At 50.1% G+C, this 17,586-nt stretch overlaps 2 protein-coding genes across 5 annotated transcripts in view; both read right to left on the reverse strand.

Moving 5' to 3' along the window:
• Window positions 1-17,586, reverse strand: part of LOC134296957 (zinc finger protein 24-like) — a 206,608-nt gene that overhangs the window by 94,777 nt on the left and 94,245 nt on the right. The window lies entirely within an intron of this gene.
• Window positions 10,832-17,275, reverse strand: LOC134296947 (rano class II histocompatibility antigen, A beta chain-like). 4 transcript variants are annotated; one of them, XR_010003732.1, is made up of 7 exons: window positions 17,086-17,275; window positions 16,617-16,895; window positions 13,277-13,567; window positions 12,952-13,056; window positions 12,019-12,042; window positions 10,967-11,084; window positions 10,832-10,909 (listed from the first exon to the last, which is right to left on the reverse strand). XR_010003732.1 is itself a non-coding variant. In XM_062973140.1 (6 exons), exons 1-6 carry the CDS (start codon window positions 17,165-17,167, stop codon window positions 11,068-11,070), a joined length of 798 nt encoding a protein of 265 aa, XP_062829210.1. In that variant the 5' UTR covers window positions 17,168-17,275; the 3' UTR covers window positions 10,832-11,067. The 4 variants fall into 4 exon arrangements, 3 of the variants coding, with proteins under 3 accessions (XP_062829210.1, XP_062829211.1, XP_062829212.1); XM_062973140.1 differs by having other exon boundaries at window positions 10,832-11,084; XM_062973141.1 differs by lacking the exon at window positions 12,019-12,042 and having other exon boundaries at window positions 10,832-11,084.

Raw genomic sequence — 17,586 nt, forward strand, 5'->3', positions numbered from 1 at the left:
GCAACCTCTCTCACAGAAGTGAACAACATTGAAATCCTATCTGTGGAACTGGATAGTTGCAGTGTATCTTCACTCTACAAACCACCTGGGGCTGATTTCTATTTTACGCCCCCAACCAATTGTCACAATCATGAAGCCCAGTTTGTTGTGGGAGATTTCAACAGCCACAGCTGTGTCTGGGGCTATGACGAAGATGATAGAAATGGCGAAGCAGTTCTAACGTGGGCCAACAATAGTAGAATGAGCCTTCCTTCATGACAGTAAATTACCACCATCATGTAATAGCGGCCGATGGAAGCGTGGTTATAACCCTGATCTGATTTTTGTAATTGAAAGCATAATCCACCAATGCATTAAAAGGGTATTAAACCCGATACCTAATACTCAGCACAGACCAATATGCTGCGTAATATATGCAGCTGTAAGACCAAAGTGTCCCATTCCGCAGAAGATACAACTTCAATAAAGCTAACTGGACAAAGTTTACAGAGACCTTGGAAGCAGCTATTTCTGATATAGAACCTTCTATAGAAAATTATGACCTGTTTGTAGAAGCTGTGAAAAGATTTTCGAGGCTCTCAATCCCTAGAGGCTGTCGCACAAGCTACCTACCAGGCCTAAACGAAGAATCACTAAATCAGCTACAGGAATATCTCAGACTCTTTCAAGAGAATCCATACAGTGATGGGACTATAGCAGCAGCCCAAAAACTATCTACAGCCATAGCTAATGCTAAGAAAGACCGCTGGATAGAGCTGCTTGAGAACCTTGACATGTCCAAGAGTAGCCAAAAAGCCTGGCAATTGCTGAGACGCTTGGATAGTGACCCTCTGGTCAACCATGGACATGCAAACTTAACACCAGACCAGATAGCTCACCAGCTAATTCAGAATGGGAAAACCAACCGCAGCAGAGTAAAGATTAAAATCAACAGGGTGCCAGAACTTGAAACCCACCAGTTGTCTTCTCCTCTAAACCTGAAAGAACTCAAAGAAGCCATCAAGCGATGTAAGACTGGTAAAGCACCTGGCCTAGATGACCTGATGATGGAGCAAATCAAACACTTGGGCCCCAAAGCTGAAAACTGGCTTTTGAAATTCTACAATCAGTGCCTGGCACACAAACAGATTCCCAGAGTATGGAGGAAAACTAAGATCATTGCCATCTTAAAACCTGGTAAAGATGCCTCCAATGCCAGGAACTATCGACCAATCTCCCCCTTATGTCATCTATATAAAGTCTATGAGAGGATGCTTTAAATCGACTAGGACCTGTTATCGAACCAAAGCTTATTGCACAACAAGCAGGTTTCAGACCAGGGAAAAACTGTACAGGTGTCAGGGTGCAATAAAGAACAGCATCCTCAAAGCTGGTCTTCTCGCAACCTGACTACAAGAGGACAGAGGAAGGAGACCATTTGGCGGGATAGGCTGATTTATGACAGGGTCTGGTCTTCAAACGTGGGAAAGGACAAAAGGAAAGGGAGGTGTGGATGGAGAAGGAGGAGGGGGGAGGCAACAACCCCATATACTGAGGGGAAAAGCGGAAGAGGGTCAGTAAAAGCTATTGCAGTCATCTTGGCAAGGCGGATTCAATAAAGTTTTCCATTGCGACCAACGGTGTGAGCCTATTTCTTGGGTCCCACACCTTCCAGGAACGGACATTAAGCTTTTACTCCCTTTTTTTTTTTCCGGCTCATCCCGTGAGGAAAGGTCTCTCCGGTGAGAGCATGAACCCTGATGGAGGAGAAACCATGAAGGAATTCCTCTTCCTGGTAGAAGAACAGGCGAACCCTCGAGGTGCAGAGGAGTTGAGAGAGGAAAGAAACCCATCGCCCGCGTTGAGCGAAGGGGGGACAGACCCCTCGGACCCGTCGTGGAAGCCGCTGACCTCCACCCAGTTACCCGCAGGCAGGGGAGTGACGGTGAGACGGAAGATCCAGATGGGAGGCGATTGGCAGCGAGACGGAGAGGGAGCCCCGGAGATGAGAAGGATGGAGAGGAGATTAGATGCGATGGAGGAAATGTTTGAAACTTTCTCTCGACAGATGAATCTGATGCAGCGGCAGGTAAACGAGTCCTGGAGGGCGACAGTCGAGCAACGGGAGCAGAGGAGAGAGCTGCCCGGGAGAGGCACTGAACCCCGTCCCTTTGCCGGGGAGGGTCCACAGGACTATGAGGACGAGATGCCTCAGCAGGGCACATCAGTTTTCCCCACGGGCCTGTCGGGAAGGAGCCAAATGCCTGGGAAGGGAGAATTTCGGGTGAAGTTCAACGGGGACCCCAAACAGCTGTCTTATTTCATTACAAACGTAAGACACTTCATGGAGGATTTTGGGGACCAATTCCCTTCAGAAAGCGCAAAAATCCACACGGTGGGGGCAAACTTGAAAGAAGCAGCTGCAGACTGGCTAATGCAGATGTATGATACTGGTGCCCGGGAGCTAGCCTGCCTGGAGGATTTCCTAAGAGCCCTCCGTGAGAGATTCGAAGACCCTTTGGCAGAGGAGAGGGCGAAGGCCCAACTCAAAAGGATATACCAGGGAGGAAGGACAGTGTCAGAATACGCCCTGGAATTTAAAGCCACAGCGGGGAAGATTAGGGACTGGTCCGACACCACCAAACTGGAATATTTCAGGGCTGGTTTACGCTCTGAGGTGCTCGAGTGGGCTTTACACAGAGGAAATCCAAGAGACTTGGAGGACTGGATTTTGCTGGCGGGGCGCGTGGAGGTGGACCAACAGCAAATCTCTCGTCGTCCAAGGGAGAGCGACAGAATCAAACCCCCGACAGCAGCAACACGCCGCTTCTCCCCTCGTCGTGGAAGGTCGACCAGCAGGGAGAGGAGAGCAGGGAGGGGGGCCTGCTTCGCTTGCGGGCGCGAGGGACATCGAGCGGCAGAGTGTCCGAAAGGGACAGGCGTGGAGACAAAAGGAGAGAGGCTTCACAGCCAGAAGCTGCCCCACCAGAACTCCAAACTAGCAAAAGGGAAAGCTGCCATGGCAACGGAAACGGCTTTAGCCCCAGGGCAGCTTCAGGCAGAAGAGATGGAGGAAGCGGAGGACCTGGAGTTACCGGGAAACGACCGGGATCTGTTTTGAACGCCCGGAAACAGATCGAACCACCAGAGGGCGAAGGGGGTGAGTTGAGAAGAGTAAATTGTGACATTGTGAGAGTCAGAGTGAGGCTGTTGAACCCAGAGACAGGGATTCAGGTAGAGGCAGATGCTATGTTGGACTGTGGGTGCACGAGATGCCTAATTACTCCCGAACTAGCAAACAGGTTGGGGGTGGAGCCAAACCCACTAAAGACACCAGTAGTCTTCGCACAATTGGATGGAACCCCAGCATACGGAGTCCCAGTAACAGAAAAAACAGGGTTTTTAAGAATGACTATGGGTTCTCATGCTGAGACATTGCAATTTGTGATTTCAACAATGGCACATCAGCCAGTCATTTTGGGCGTTCCTTGGCTGAGATGGCAAAACCCTCAGATTGACTGGAAAAGGGAGACATTTACTTTCTGGGATGGAAATTGCAATTTTGAGAGTACCCCGAAAGACATAGAGGTACTGGAGCCAGAGTGTGACCAGTTGCCCCCTCATAGGAAGTGCAATTGAAATAGACCCCAATGCCAAACTACCTAAGCCAAAACTCTATGCAATGTCGGAACCAGAGAAAAGGGCACTCAGAGAATTTATTGACAAAAATATAGAGAGAGGCTTCATCGAGCCATCTCAGTCCCCCATGGCAGCTCCAGTATTTTTCAGGCCAAAAGCAGACGGCCTAAGATTGGTCGTGGATTATAGAGGTCTTAACGCAATATCCACCACAAACCAATACCCACTTCCCCTAATGTCAGAGATGTTGCAATCAGTAGCAGACCCCTCGAGACCGTGGACGGATATAGCTATGGACTTTGTGGTAGACCTGCCCAACAGCAACGGTTTCAACACAATCTGGACTATAATTGACCTGTTCTCCAAACAAGCTCACTTCGTGGCCCTTAAGAGACTTCCAACGGCACCCGAGTTGGCCAAATTGTTTCTGCAACACGTGTTCCGCCTGCACGGGTGTCCCAAGCGGATCATAAGTGACAGGGGCTCTCAGTTCACATCGAGGTTTTGGAAGTCTTTCCTGGGTATTTTAGGAACTGAAAGGGCCCTGAGCACAGCCTTCCATCCAGAAACAGACGGAGCCACCGAACGGGTTCAGAAGACCCTTCAGCAGTTCCTCCGTTGCTACAGCACGTACCAGCAAGATCAATGGTCCTCGATGCTACCACTTGCCGAATATTGCATTAACAATTCGGATCACGCGTCCACTGGGGTCTCTCCGTTTAAAGTTGTGAACGGCAGAGATTTTCCGCCATTCCCCGCACTGCAAAAGGAGTTGCCTTCTGACGAGAAGCCAGGGAATTGGGGCGAGAAGATCGCTGCCGCTTGGCCTTCGGTTCAGGAGGCCTTGCGCACCGCCAAAGTGGATTACAAGAAATATGCAGATAGAAAGAGAACAGCACCACCGGACTACAAAGTGGGGGAGTTAGTGTACTTGTCGACAAAGCACCTGAAATCCACACAACCATCCCGGAAGCTGAGCCCACGATATGTTGGTCCCTTTCCCATTTCGGCCGTTGTGAACCCAGTGACAGTACGGTTACAATTGCCTCATAGATGGCGCAAGGTGCACCCAGTGTTTCACGTTAGCCTGCTGAAACCAGCGCCAAACACTCACAGATGGAGTAAACCGGGGGCAGATCCGGTCCCCATTATGGTGGGGGCACACACCCATTTTGAAATCAAGGATATCCTGGACTCCAAGAAGTCTCGGGGGAAACTGTACTACTTGGTCCAATGGTCTTCACAGACCTTACACCCGGAATGGGTAGCAGCAGAGCATGTTAAAGCCCCAAAGTTGAGAAAACAGTTTCACACAAAGTTTCCCCATAAACCTGGACCATGATCCCGAAAGGGGGGGGGGGGTTGGACTCTCTCTCTCCTTCTTCTTTCCTTCTCCTGGCTTATTCTGCTGCTGTTGTTCTTAGATTGTCGGAACTTTGTCTCTCCCCGCAGGGTCGTCGTCCGAAGGGGGGAGTCATGTCAGGGTGCAACAAAGAACAGCATCCTCAAAGCTGGTCTTTTCGCAACCTGACTACAGGAGGACAGAGGAAGGAGACCATTTGACGGGATAGGCTGATTTATGTCAGGGTCTGGTCTTCAAACGTGGGAAAGGACAAAAGGAAAGGGAGGTGTGGATGGAGAAGGAGGAGGGGGGAGGCAACAACCCCATATACTGAAGGGAAAAAGCGGAAGAGGGTCAGTAAAAGCTTTTGCAGTCATCTTGGCAAGGCGGATTCAATAAAGTTTTCCATTGCGACCAGCGGTGTGAGCCTATTTCTTGGGTCCTACACCTTCCAGGAACGGACAACAGGTCAAATTCTTCATCTGACTGAGCATATCGAGGAAGGCTATGAGAAAGGCTGCATTACGGGAACAGTCTTTGTGGACCTTACGGCAGCCTATGACACGGTGCAACATAGAAAAATGCTGCATAAAGTCTACCATATCACCCGGGACTTTGACTTTACAAAAACTGTCCAGACCCTCCTGGAAAACCGCAGCTTCTATGTGGAGTTTCAGGGCCAGAAAAGCAGATGGAGGAGGCAAAAGAATGGTTTACCCCAAGGAAGCGTTCTTGCACCAACCTTATTTAATATCTTCACGAACGATCAGCCATAACCACCACTCACAAAGAGCTTTATATATGCTGATGACCTTGGCCTTACAACACAAGCAAAAGATTTTGAAACAGTTGAAAAGCAACTCATCAATGCCTTGAAAGATCTCTCCAGCTACTACAAAGAGAACCACCTGAAGCCCAACCCTGCCAAGACACAAGTGTGCGCTTTCCACCTACGTAACCGTGAAGCCAACAGGAAACTGAAAGTTACTTGGGAAGGCCAAGAGCTCGAACACTGTTTCCATCCTAAATACCTTGGTGTCATCTTAGATCGAACACTAACATATAGGAAACACTGCACGCAACAACATCCTGCGGAAACTAATTGGCAGCGCATGGGGAGCAGACCCACAAGTAGTAAGAACATCGGCCCTGGCCTTGTCTTTCTCAACTGCAGAGTCTGCCTGTCCTGTCTGGCACAAGTCTGCCCATGCAAAGCAGGTGGACATAGCACTGAATGAAACATGCAGAATCATCACGGGATGATGGTGCTTCATTTGTATAACAATTACCTAATTTGATGTTTAATCAGCTTTTCCTGAATCCCTTCTTATTATCCAACATATTCACTTATCCTGCCGGGTTGTTTATGTTGGATAAGTGAGACTCTACTGTATATTGATAATCTTATATAATCTGCTTAGAACTGGATTATATGGGACTCCTTCTTCACAGCTGTATAAAATGCACACTGAAGTGGATTATATGGCAGTGTGGAGTCAAGATAATCCAGTGCAAAGCAGATAATATAAGATTATAAATGGGTTATATAGCTGTGTGGAAGGGCCTTGAGTCTACATTGCCATCTAATCCAGTGCAAATTAGATAATCTGTGGAAGAAGCCTAAGTGAGGCCTAAGTGAGGCCTAAATCTGCCTGTCCCCTAACTGAACCCTGGCTGTTCCTTGGTTGCTAGGAGACCAAGTGCGCAGAGATTAGCCCTCTAAACTGGCAGCAATTGGATAAAAAAAATTATTGCTCTCCCTCTAATTAGGACTTTATTTTTCTTTTCTTTTTGTTGTATCAACCTAGAGGCATGGATGATGGGTTGTGTTGTCAAATTTTGAGGTTGGCGGGCCTGTAGTTTTGTTGTTTTGTGAGTCGCCGTGATGCCATCACTCATTTATATATATAGATCACTAGCTGTGCCCAGCCACGTGTTGCTGTGGCAAAGTGGTGGTGGTATTGGTGAAAAATTGTTGTAGAATTTTTATTTGCTGTTATTTGTGTTTTTAAATTAATTTTATTGTAACTTATCTTTTTTATTTATTATATTTTATTATTTTCTTGTATTATTGTTAGTTATTTTGTGTTATTATAGTATTTTATTGTATTAATTTTTAGTGTTTTTTATTATTATTATTGTATTATTTGTATTTATTTTATTTTTATTCTTTCATTATTATTTATGTTTTTATTATTTTATTTTATTATTTGTATTATATTTTATTATTTGATTATATTATTTTTATGTATGTTTTTTAATTGTATTATTTTATTTTGTTTTTTATTTGTTTTTTGTATTTATTTTATTATTTTTGTTTCTCTTTGTATTGAGTTGCTCTGAGTTCTGTGGTCTGCCTGGTCATGTTCCAAATGTATTCTGTCCTGATGTTTCTCCTGTATGTATGGCAGGCATCCTCAGAGGTTGTGAAATGTGTTGTAACGAAAGCAAGTGGGGTTTATATATCTGTGGAATGACCAGGATGGAAGAAAGAACTGTTGTCTGCTTTAGGTAAGTGTGAATGTTGGAACTGGCACTAAATAGCCTTGTAGCTTGAAAGCCTGGATGGTTCCTGCCTGCCTGGAATGAACAAAATGTGGCTTCCAGTATTTAAAAAAATCTGTGAAATCAGGACAGTTAACTAAAGAACAGCACTGAGCAATCAGGGAATTCCAGACATGATGTACTGAGGGCCAGCTAACACCTCCCAACAAAGGATTCCTCTCCGAAGCAGGAAGCAGCCAGGCCTTGAAGGTGCAAGGGAATTCAATGGCAATCAAGGTGGATAAGTGGAATGTTCACAGTCACCTGAGACAGGTAAGAGTGGTCCCATCCCACTTGTCTGTTTTCAAACAGATCTCCTAATCTCTGAGGATGCCTGGCATAGACATGGATGGCCGTTTGGCAGCAGAGAGGGTCGAGAGGGAATGGGATGTTTAATCGGCTTTTCCTGAATCCCTTCTTATTATCCAACATATTCAGTTATCCAATGTTCTGCCAGGGTGTTTATGTTGGATAAGTGGGACTCTACTGTATATCTTATATTATCTGATTAGAACTGGATTATATGAGGCTCCTTCTTCACAGTTGTATAAAATGCACACTGAAGTGGATTATATGGCAGTGTGGAGTCCAGATAATCCAGTTCAAAGCAGATAATATAAGATTATAAATGGGTTATATAGCTGTGTGGAAGGGCCTTGAGTCTACACTGCCATATAATCCAGTGCAAATTAGATCATCTGTATTTTATAGGCAGTGTGGAAGAGAGAGTGAGGCCTGAGTAGGTTGCTAGGTGACCAAGTGGGTGGGGCTTAGTCTTCTAACTGGCAGCAATTGGCTAAAGACAATTATTCCTCTCCCTCTAATTAGGACTTTATTTTTCTTTTCTTTTTGTTGTCGGAACGTAGGGGCAAGGATGGTGGACTGTGCTGCCAAATTTCTAGGTTCTGGGGCTTGTACTTTTGTTGTTTAGTGGGAGGGGAGGACACCATTTGTCTTTTATATACAGTAGAGTCTCACTAATCCAAGCCTCGCTTATCCAAGCCTCTGGATAATCCAAGCCATTTTTGTAGTCAATGTTTTCAATATATCGTGATATTTTGGTGCTAAATTTGTAAATACAGTAATTACAACATAACATTTCTGCGTATTGAACTACTTTTTCTGTCAAATTTGTTGTATAACATGAAGTTTTGGTGCTTCATTTGTAAAATCATAACCTAATTTGGTGTTTAATAGGCTTTTCCTTAATCCCTCCTTATTATCCAAGATATTCGCTTATCCAAGCTTTTGCCGGCCCGTTTAGCTTGGATAAGTGAGACTCTACTGTATATAGATAAAGGTACAGGCATGTAGCGGGGGGGGGGGGGGGCTTGAGGGGCTTCAGCCCCCCCCCCCCCCGATATCCTCAGGGTGGTCCGCGAGAAGGCCTTACATTTATTTATGATTTAAACTGCTATGTTTCTTCCTATCATGATCTGATCACCATGCTCAATCTGCCCCATATGCATGGGGGTCTTGGGATAATGATGATACAAAAGGTTTGCTAGGGTAGACCCTCTCCAGTTCAGACTCAGACCCCCCCCCCCCCCCCACAACCAAAATCCCAGCCCCTCCCGAAACAAAATCCTGGCTCCGGGCCTGGAAGGAAGGCGTTGTTCGTACTGTAGGAAGCAAGGGCCCAAGGAGAGCGGTGTCCCGGAGGAACAGAGAGGCCTTTGCCCGATGCCCGCCCCCCCCCCCCCCCTTGTCTCTCTGCCCGGAGAGCGAGGCCGAGACGCGACCCAAGGGCCGCCTTCCCTGCCCGGCAACCGATGACGAGGCCAGGACGGCGCCCGCGATTGGCTCGGCACCGGGGACTTCCCGGGCCAATCAGGCGGCGATCCGTTCCCTGGCCAGGAAGGCCACGCCCCTCCCGCGCCTTTTCCCGCCGCCAGGAGCCATTGGGGAAGGCCCCGTCGGAGCATCCCCAGCAGATGGCCAGCCCGCTGCTTCTTCAGAGCCTCCAGAGAAGGACGGAGACTGCACGGGACTCGCAGGGGAAGCACATCCCGGTGCCCAGATGCTCTTCCCCCCTGGGGGCCCTCCGGCCCTCCCCTTCGCCCTCCTCTCCTCAGGCTGATCCTCCCCCTCGCCCCCTGTCCTCCAGGCCTCTCTGGCCCCTCCCGCCCCGTCCATCTCCTCCTTGCATTGCCTTCCCCAGAACTGGACACTGTTGGCATTCAACCTCCCCCTGCTCAAGTCTGCCGTCCTCAGTGAGGAGCAGCTCCATAGCATTCAGCTAGGCTGAGGGGATCCCTCTCCCCATTCCTGAATGCCTGTTGATGTGGCTGTTCTCTCTCACGCTCTACTTTTCCTGTCCTAACTAATGGCGTAGAATGGAATTTCTTTAGGATAGATTTTTGGGTTGCTGAGAGTTCTCTGGGCTGTCTGGCCATGTTCCTGAAGCATGCTCTCCTGATGTTTTGCCCACATCTATGGCAGGCATCCTCAGAGGTTGTGAGGTCTGTTGGAAACTAGGTAAGTGGGGTTTAAAGGTAAAGGTTTTCCCCTGACGTTAAGTCCAGTCGTGACCGACTCTGGGGGTTGGTGCTCATCTCCATTTCTAAGACGAAGAGCCGGCGTTGTCCGTAGAAACCTCCAAGGTCATGTGGCCATTGGCATGACTGCATGCCTGCTGGAGCGGTACCTATTGATCTACTCACATTGGCATGTTTTCAAACTGCTAGCTTGGCAGAAGCTGGGGCTAACAGCAGGCGCTCACTCCGCTCCCCGGGATTTGAACCTGCGACCTTTCGGTCTGCAAGTACAGCAGCTCAGTGCTTTAACACACTATGCCACCAGGGCTTTTATATATATTTTATATTCCCTCTGGAATGATGTCCTGGGTGGGAGAAAGAACTCTTGTCTGCTTGAGGCCAGTGTGAATGTTGCAATCGATCACCTTGATTTGCATTGAATGGCCTTTCAGCTTCAAAGCCTGGCTGCTTCCTGCCTGGGGGGATCCTTTGTTGGGAGGTGTACCTGGCCCTGATGGTTTCATGCCTTCGATCCCTCTGTTTTCTGAGCGTTGTTCTTTATTTACGCAGCCTTGCCCTGTCAATCAAGGAACATGAAAGGCACTGCAGACTTGCTCAACCAGAGAAGTCAGCCAGAGCAGAGCAAGTGATGAACAACCTGGACAAGCCATATGAATTGAGAAGACGTGCTGGACCACTCTCGCAACCATCATGCCAGACCACACAGAGGAGCCACTGAAATCCACAAGAAGCAGGTGGACAATGTCAAGAGAAAGGAGGAAACCATGAAAATGAACATAATCTGGCCACCAGTATTTTTTAAAAAAAACTCTAGAATCAGGACAGTAAATAAAAAGCAGGAAGCATCTCTTTATTGATGGATCAAGGCACAGAGAGAGAGAGGCCTCAAGATCAGGGCTTCTCAAAAAACGAGACGGGGATTGAGAGAGAGAGAGAGAGGCCTCAAGATGAGGGCTGCTCAAAGAACAGAGGGTCGAGTGGGGTCCCGAGGGCTGAAGATCTTCCCAGGTTGGCGGAGGAGGAGGAGGAGGGAGGAAAGAAGGCGTTCTCTTCAGAGGTGGATCTTTAGTCCATGAGCCCCACTGGAAGGGAGAGAGAAGAGAGGGGCCCATTAGGGAGCAAAGGGAGAGGGGGGGGGTCTTCCAAGGCAGGGGCTATAGGAGACCCCCCCCACACCACCCAACAAGGGAGTGGCTTCGCCCTGGCAACAGGGAAGCCGGAAGCCCACCCCCCCTCCTCCCTTAAAGGGCCCCTTTGGTCCCAGGGCAAAGCTATGGCTCCCTCTACAGGAGGCCCCCGGAACTGCAGCTATGGCTAAGCTGTTGCTGTGGTGGTGGTGGTGGTTGTTGTCTGCCTTCAAGTTGTCTCCTGTGTTGAGGGGAGGGGCTGGGAGAGTGTGGCCCCCCAAGGCCAGGGCGACAGCAGGACTCATTATTAGTGTGATCAGAGGCGGTTCAACCACCAGGCCAACTAGGCAGTTGCCTGTGTCGCCATCTTGTGGGGGGCGCCATCGAGGCAACTCCTGTCTCCTGCGGCCTGCCTCCGCAAGGTATGGAACTTCTTTTTCTGTCAAATTTGTTGTAAAACATGATGTTTTAGTGCTTCATTTGTAAAATCTTAATGTAATTTGATGTTTAATAGGCTTTTCCTTAATCCCTCCTTATCATCAAACATTTTTGCTTATCCAACGCTTTTATTTTTCAGTGGTTGGTTTGGGGGGGGGGGGGTGTGCCAAAATTCTGTTTGCCTACGCTTGAAAAATACCTATGGCCGGCTGTGATTGTGATGATGATGATGATGATGATGTGTAGTATGTTTATTTCTCCCGCATTTCCTTCTCTCCACAAAGGAGATTCCTTTCCAGGGCCCTCCTCTCGCGGCCCCCTCCCATTATCCAAAGGGGGAGGGGCTACAAAGCAGAGTCCTCTGCAAAGAGAGGCTTTCTGTGTCTCTGGGAATTTCCCCCCCCCCCCCAATCAAAGCTTTCTGCCCCCAACAGAGAAGAATGAGCCTTACCTGTGGGAGGGGGCACAGCACAGCCTGAGAGGGAGAGGAAGGAAGGCGAGAAGGGTCTGGTCAGGGACAAAAGCGTCTCCCAAAGGCAGGACCCCCCCCTCCCAACATACACACAGACCCCCCCCCATGACCCCTCTGCCAGGGGAGACCCCTCTGGGAGTGCATGACTCTGCCATCTCCACCGACAGGTTCACTGGAACACACAGCCCCCCCCCCCCCCCGACCACCACAAGGGGACCACCCAGTGAGGGGACAGAGCATTTGCCATCTACCAGTCGTGATCAGTTCTCTCATAAGTAATCATGATAACACTAAGAAATAGGGGCTGACAGGGTCTATTTAACAAATCGGTGCCCTAAAGAACCTCAGAAACAGGCCTAAAAACCAAGACAACAAGTCATAGATGTTGGGCTTTGTTATTGATGACACACACATACACAGAGATGGCAGAAGAAAGAGATGGCAGACGATAGAATCAGATCCCTGAGGAGAGAGAAAGGAAGAAATGAAGGGTGGATAGACAGACAGACACACCAGACAGATAGACAATAGGCAGATACATAGCCTTTAGGGTGGTGAACCCATGGTCCTCCCAAAGTCTCCAGACTGTCCCACCTCCCTGGGCTGAGCATTGGCCATGGAAAGGAGTGCTGGGAGCTGCAGTCCCCAAACAAACCCTGGTGCTTCTAGGCCTCTCTCCTCTTCCAGAGGCCATGGGTGGCCCCTTCTTCCTTCAGAGGAAGACAACACCTCTCGGCCTTGGTTCCTCAGCCTGCCCTGGACTTGGGTCCCCAGAGAAACAGGCCGATATGGCCTCTGGTGAGGGGGATGCTGGGAGTTGCAGCCCAAACACCTGACCCCCCTGAGCTACACTCTTGTCGCTGTGATGACCCTTTGGGAGTGGTCCATAGAACGCCATGTGCGCAGCCTCACCTTTCTTGACGTAGAGGGAGAGCCCCGCGGCCACAAAGACCACCCCCAGGACCAGGCCCACGATGCCCGTCCACATCTTGCTCCTGGCAGAATCCGACTGGGGCCCTGCAGAAGAGGAGGAGGAGGAGGAGGAGGAAGCACAGGCCTGAAAAGGGGCAGAGCATCAGTGACCCCTCCCCTCCAAAAACCACATTAGGAAGAACTGTGTGATGGTGGGGGAGTGTCTCCTTCTTGGGAGGCCTCAGAGCAGAGGCCAGGAGGGTCTCTCCCAGGCAGATGTCCCACAGGGTGACCTCCCAGGAGCCTTTGGTGCTGCGTTTCTTACTCCACTCGATGGAGGCAGGACTGGCAGAGCTGGCGTGCTCTGCTTGGCAGACGTAGACATCTCCCTTCTCCGGCTGCGTCTCCAGCATCACATGGATCCAGTAAGTCCAGTCTCCGTTGTCCATGACAGGCGTGGTCATCACTTGGTCACCCTTTTCCTCCTTCCCGTTCCTGAACCACCGGACTGTGATCTTGGCCGGGAAAAAGTCATCTACAGTACAGATCAGCATAGTATTCCCGGAGGAGGAGGAGGCCCCATAGTCGTTGGGGACAATCTTCATCTTGGGCGGAACTGGAGAGGAAAGGAGCAGAGGAAACAATGGACAAAACCCACAGTCAGGTCACGAGAGAACCAAGAGAAATGAGGACTTCCTATAGGAATGGTTCAGTCTGCCTGCAGGCCTGGGATGGAGAACCTGCCCGAGGGCTTGAATCCATCCATTAGGTAGGATGTTTGTGTGCTGCGCTGGCTTCTCACCTCACAGGACCCATGGTTTTTCTGATGTGACCTGGTCCTGGAGTGGGACAGATATGCCCTGATGGCCCCGGGGGGGGGGGGGTGCTCCAGAGGGTCCTTGGGGTCTTGGACTCAAGAGACCCAGAGGCATCCTACGACTTTTGAGGAGCTGCTGCTTCATGGGTTGCTCTTCATTTTGGATGTCAAAATTGTGTTTGTGTGTGTAGAGATATAATAAATGCAGCTTCTAAGACTGTGGTTCCCAACCTTTTTTTGACCAGGGGCCACAATCCAACATTAGTACCAAAAGGATTACAAATCAGTTTTTGGTCAACTTTAGATTCAGTTTCGTTATTTGGGGTGCTGATTGAGAAAACTGCATTGCATAGAGCACATCAGCTCTAGTTTCTGATTCAAAACATATGCCATCTAGTAGTTCACCATCTTCTGGCCCACAGAAAACCATATTTAATAATCTAGAGGTGATGTGGTACTAGTAATCTTTTGTGGGTAGTCATGCTCTCCCCTTCCGACATCTCTGTTTTGCAAGACCAGTCACTCTCATTGCAATGGTGCACTAATGGTGAGGCGGACCACTGGTGGTCCACAGACCACAGGTTGGGAACCACTGCTCAAAGATAATCAGCTATCCAGCTCAGCACTGCACAGCCCACAGTGAAGGCACCAGGTCCTGTCTGATCTCAGAAGCTAAGCAGAGGCAGCCAGAGTCAGTCTTTGGATGGGAGACCAGCAAGGAATCCTGGGAACTGGAGGCTCAGATTCAGGGGAAGGAACTGAAGATTCCTGGTCCAAGAAAAACCTCACAGAATTCATGAGGTCGCCCATAAGTTGAGTTGGGCACACGCCTGGGAGATAGACCATGGGATATGAACTGTTTGTGGAATGGGGGAAATGGGCCACAGTCCCATCGGATCTTTAATTTGAAAAGAAGGCAGACATATTTGGACAAATTTTGTGTTCAGAGAACGTACTGGATTATAATTCATACAGTGGACACTGATGAAGACTCCCAGTTGAACAGTGCCTGCGTGCTACATCATTTTTCACATACACATGTGCAAAGATTTGACATCTAACCCTCACTTTCTGTAACTTTTGCAGGTCTCGTCTCTTCACCTGGCCCTCCTTGCCCCAACCTGCATGATGTGCTGCTCCCGTCCTCTTCTCCCTGTACTCACATAATAAGAGAGCTCTTAACAAAGGGATGGATAGGATGCATGTTTGTAATGTGTTGTCAAAAGCTTTCATGGCCAGAAACAGTGGGGTGTTGTGTGGTTTCTGGGCCGTAAGGTCATGATATAGCAGCATTTTCTCCTCTGAAGATGCCAGCCACAGGTGCAGGTGAAATGCCAAGATAAAATGCTGCTAGAACAGGCCATACCAACCAGAAATCACCCAACACCCTGTGTTTCCATTGAGTTATGACAGAGAAGCCAATGGGGCCGTGGTTAGCACAGTGGATTAAACTGCCAGCTGCAGAAAATCTTGCCAATCAGAAGGTTGGCAGTTCAAGCCGTGGGTTGAGGTGAGCTCTCACGGTCAACCCTAGCTTCTGTTTATCTAGCAGTTTGAAAACAGTAATGCGAGCAGATAAATAGGTACGGCTTTGGCGGGGAGGTAAAAGATGCCCATGAAGACATGCTGGCAATTTGACCAGGAAGGTGGCCAAGGACAACAGGCTCCTCAGCATGGAAAAGTGAAACAGCAGCACCTCCCCAAGGCCAGAGTCGGGCACGGCCTCCAGATGCCGGAGATGAAAAAGAGGAAGCATTCCTCTGTCTATGTATTGTCTGATTTGTTAATTGTGTAACGGAATTGAATGTTTGCTATACTGTATATATTCTGTTATCTGCCCTGAGTCCCCTTGGGGAGATAGAGTGGAATATAAATATATTATTATTATTATTATTATTATTATTATTATTATTATTATTATTAGGGGCAGGCCTGTAGCCGGGGGGGGGGGTTAGGGGCTCAAACCCCCCCCCCCCAAATTTTTCAGGTTTAAAAAAAACTGGTTTACTCATGAATTTTAACTGGTTAACCAAATCCCCATGCTAAGTCTATGAGATGCAAAACATTAAGAGTCCCTCCAGGCACTATCTCAAGCAGATATTGACAGGTCTGAACCTGAGGGGTGGGTGGGTCAGGGGTTCACCCCCCCCCCGAAATTTTCAAAACCCCTCCCAAAAATTTTTTCTGGCTACAGCCCTGATTAGGGGCAGCGTGTTTTCTCTTCTCTGTGCTTTTAACTTCCTGAAAGAAAGCCTCTCAATTTTTTTACCTATTCCCCTTGAATTTTTGCTCTATGTCTATTTTTCTTCAACATGCTTTGCCTGTGAGTTGAAAAGAAACCTTGAATATCTTTGTTTACATCTTCCTTTTAAACTCCTCTCAGGGTTTTCCCTCCTTTTTGCATCTTGTTGCCTTGCACTACTGTTTGACCAGAGACAAGGTGCCTTGTGTCCCCTTCGAGGTTGAGAAAGGTGGGGTTTAAATAGGGTAAGTAAATATATAATACATTTAAGGGGAATGAAAACCTTGGCAGGTTTGGGATGGAAGGGCCTGCTGGTGTTTCGAACCCGGTGCTGATGAGGAAGGAGGGCTCTTCCCCCCTCCCTCCCTCCCTTCCTCCCTCCCTCCCTTCCTTTAGGCCTGGATCAGGCCCAGGAGAGGGACCCCCCCCTCCTCGGAGGCCCCTCAGGACTGAGGCTTCGAGGGAGACCCAGGGGGCGGCCAACCTCCCCCTCCCCTCCCTCCCTCCGCTTCTTGGACTGTCTTAGTTTCCCCCTCCCAACATCATCCGTCTCCTCGACCTACACGAGCGCGGGGGGGGGGGGGCGGGGGCGGGATTGGGCCTCACTTTTCCTGCCCAGGGCGAAGGGCTCAGTGAGGCCGTAGTTGTAGCGACAGAAGCGGTCCACGTCGGCCATCATGGCCCGCAGCTGGTCCGGGTCCCGGTTGTGTCTGTCCACGTTGGACTGGGCCATGGGCGAGAGGGCCTCGTACCGGCCCAGGTCGCTGTCGAAGTGGTAGATGTCCTGCCGGTCGTAGATGATGCGGCTCAGGTAGCGCACCTCTGCCTCGGGGCCGGTCCCGTTGGGGAAGAAGCACTCGGACCTCACTTGGTACAGGAAATGGGCTGCGAGGGGGAGAGAAAGAGACGGGGGGGGAGAGAGAAAGGGGGGGAGTTCCATGGGAATCACGCTGGCGCCCTTTCCCCCCGCCCCCGTTTCCCCAGGACCCTCCGCCCTCTCTCCTTGGGAAATCTCAGGGAAGGACACAGGATGCCGAGACCGCCCCCCCCCCCTCAGGGGAAAAAGAGGACTCACCCGGAGGCCCCCCCGCCGCCGCGGACAGGAGCAGCCCCAGGCCCAGCGCCGCCGAGGCCCAGCCCCTCAGAGCGGGACCCATCGCCAGCCCCCCGCCTGCCTTTTTGCCTCGGTGGCTCCGGGAGAGAAGAGACGGGCCTTTGCCTTTGCCTCCAGCTCGGGACTGGCCTTTCCGGGGCGGCTCCGTCGGAGGAAAAGTCCCTCAGCCCAGGCGGCCCTCCTTCTCCGCCGCCCCGGGAGGGGGCCAATCAGGCGCAGCGCCACGGCCGCGTCATCAGTCGCCGGGCAAAGAAGTCCCGAAAGGCTCCCCGACGGAGAGAAGGGCGCTCTCCCTTCTGCCACAAAGAACGAAGGGGCGAGCATGTGGGGAGGGGGAGGGCCCTCTGCTTCCTTCCTTCGCCCGGGACAGAAGACTGGCTCTAAAGGGCCCCCCCCGCCCCCTCCCCCTCCCCCCGGGAAGCACGTCTCTGCGGGGCTCCAGCCCGGAGAGGTCTGCCCGGC

This window comes from Anolis carolinensis, chromosome 2, assembly GCF_035594765.1.
Source record: "Anolis carolinensis isolate JA03-04 chromosome 2, rAnoCar3.1.pri, whole genome shotgun sequence".
Lineage (NCBI taxonomy): Eukaryota > Metazoa > Chordata > Lepidosauria > Squamata > Dactyloidae > Anolis > Anolis carolinensis.

Excerpts from the sequence above, each read along its gene's own strand:
- LOC134296947 (XM_062973140.1), bottom strand. The coding sequence starts at position 17,167 with ATGGGTCCCGCTCTGAGGGGCTGGGCCTCGGCGGCGCTGGGCCTGGGG. Across the intron at positions 16,896-17,085 it reads GGCGGCGGGGGGGCCTCCGG|CCCATTTCCTGTACCAAGTG; the intron begins GTGAGTCCTCTT and ends TCCCCCTCGCAG. Across the intron at positions 13,568-16,616 it reads CTTCGCCCTGGGCAGGAAAA|TTCCGCCCAAGATGAAGATT; the intron begins GTGAGGCCCAAT and ends TTTCCTCTCCAG.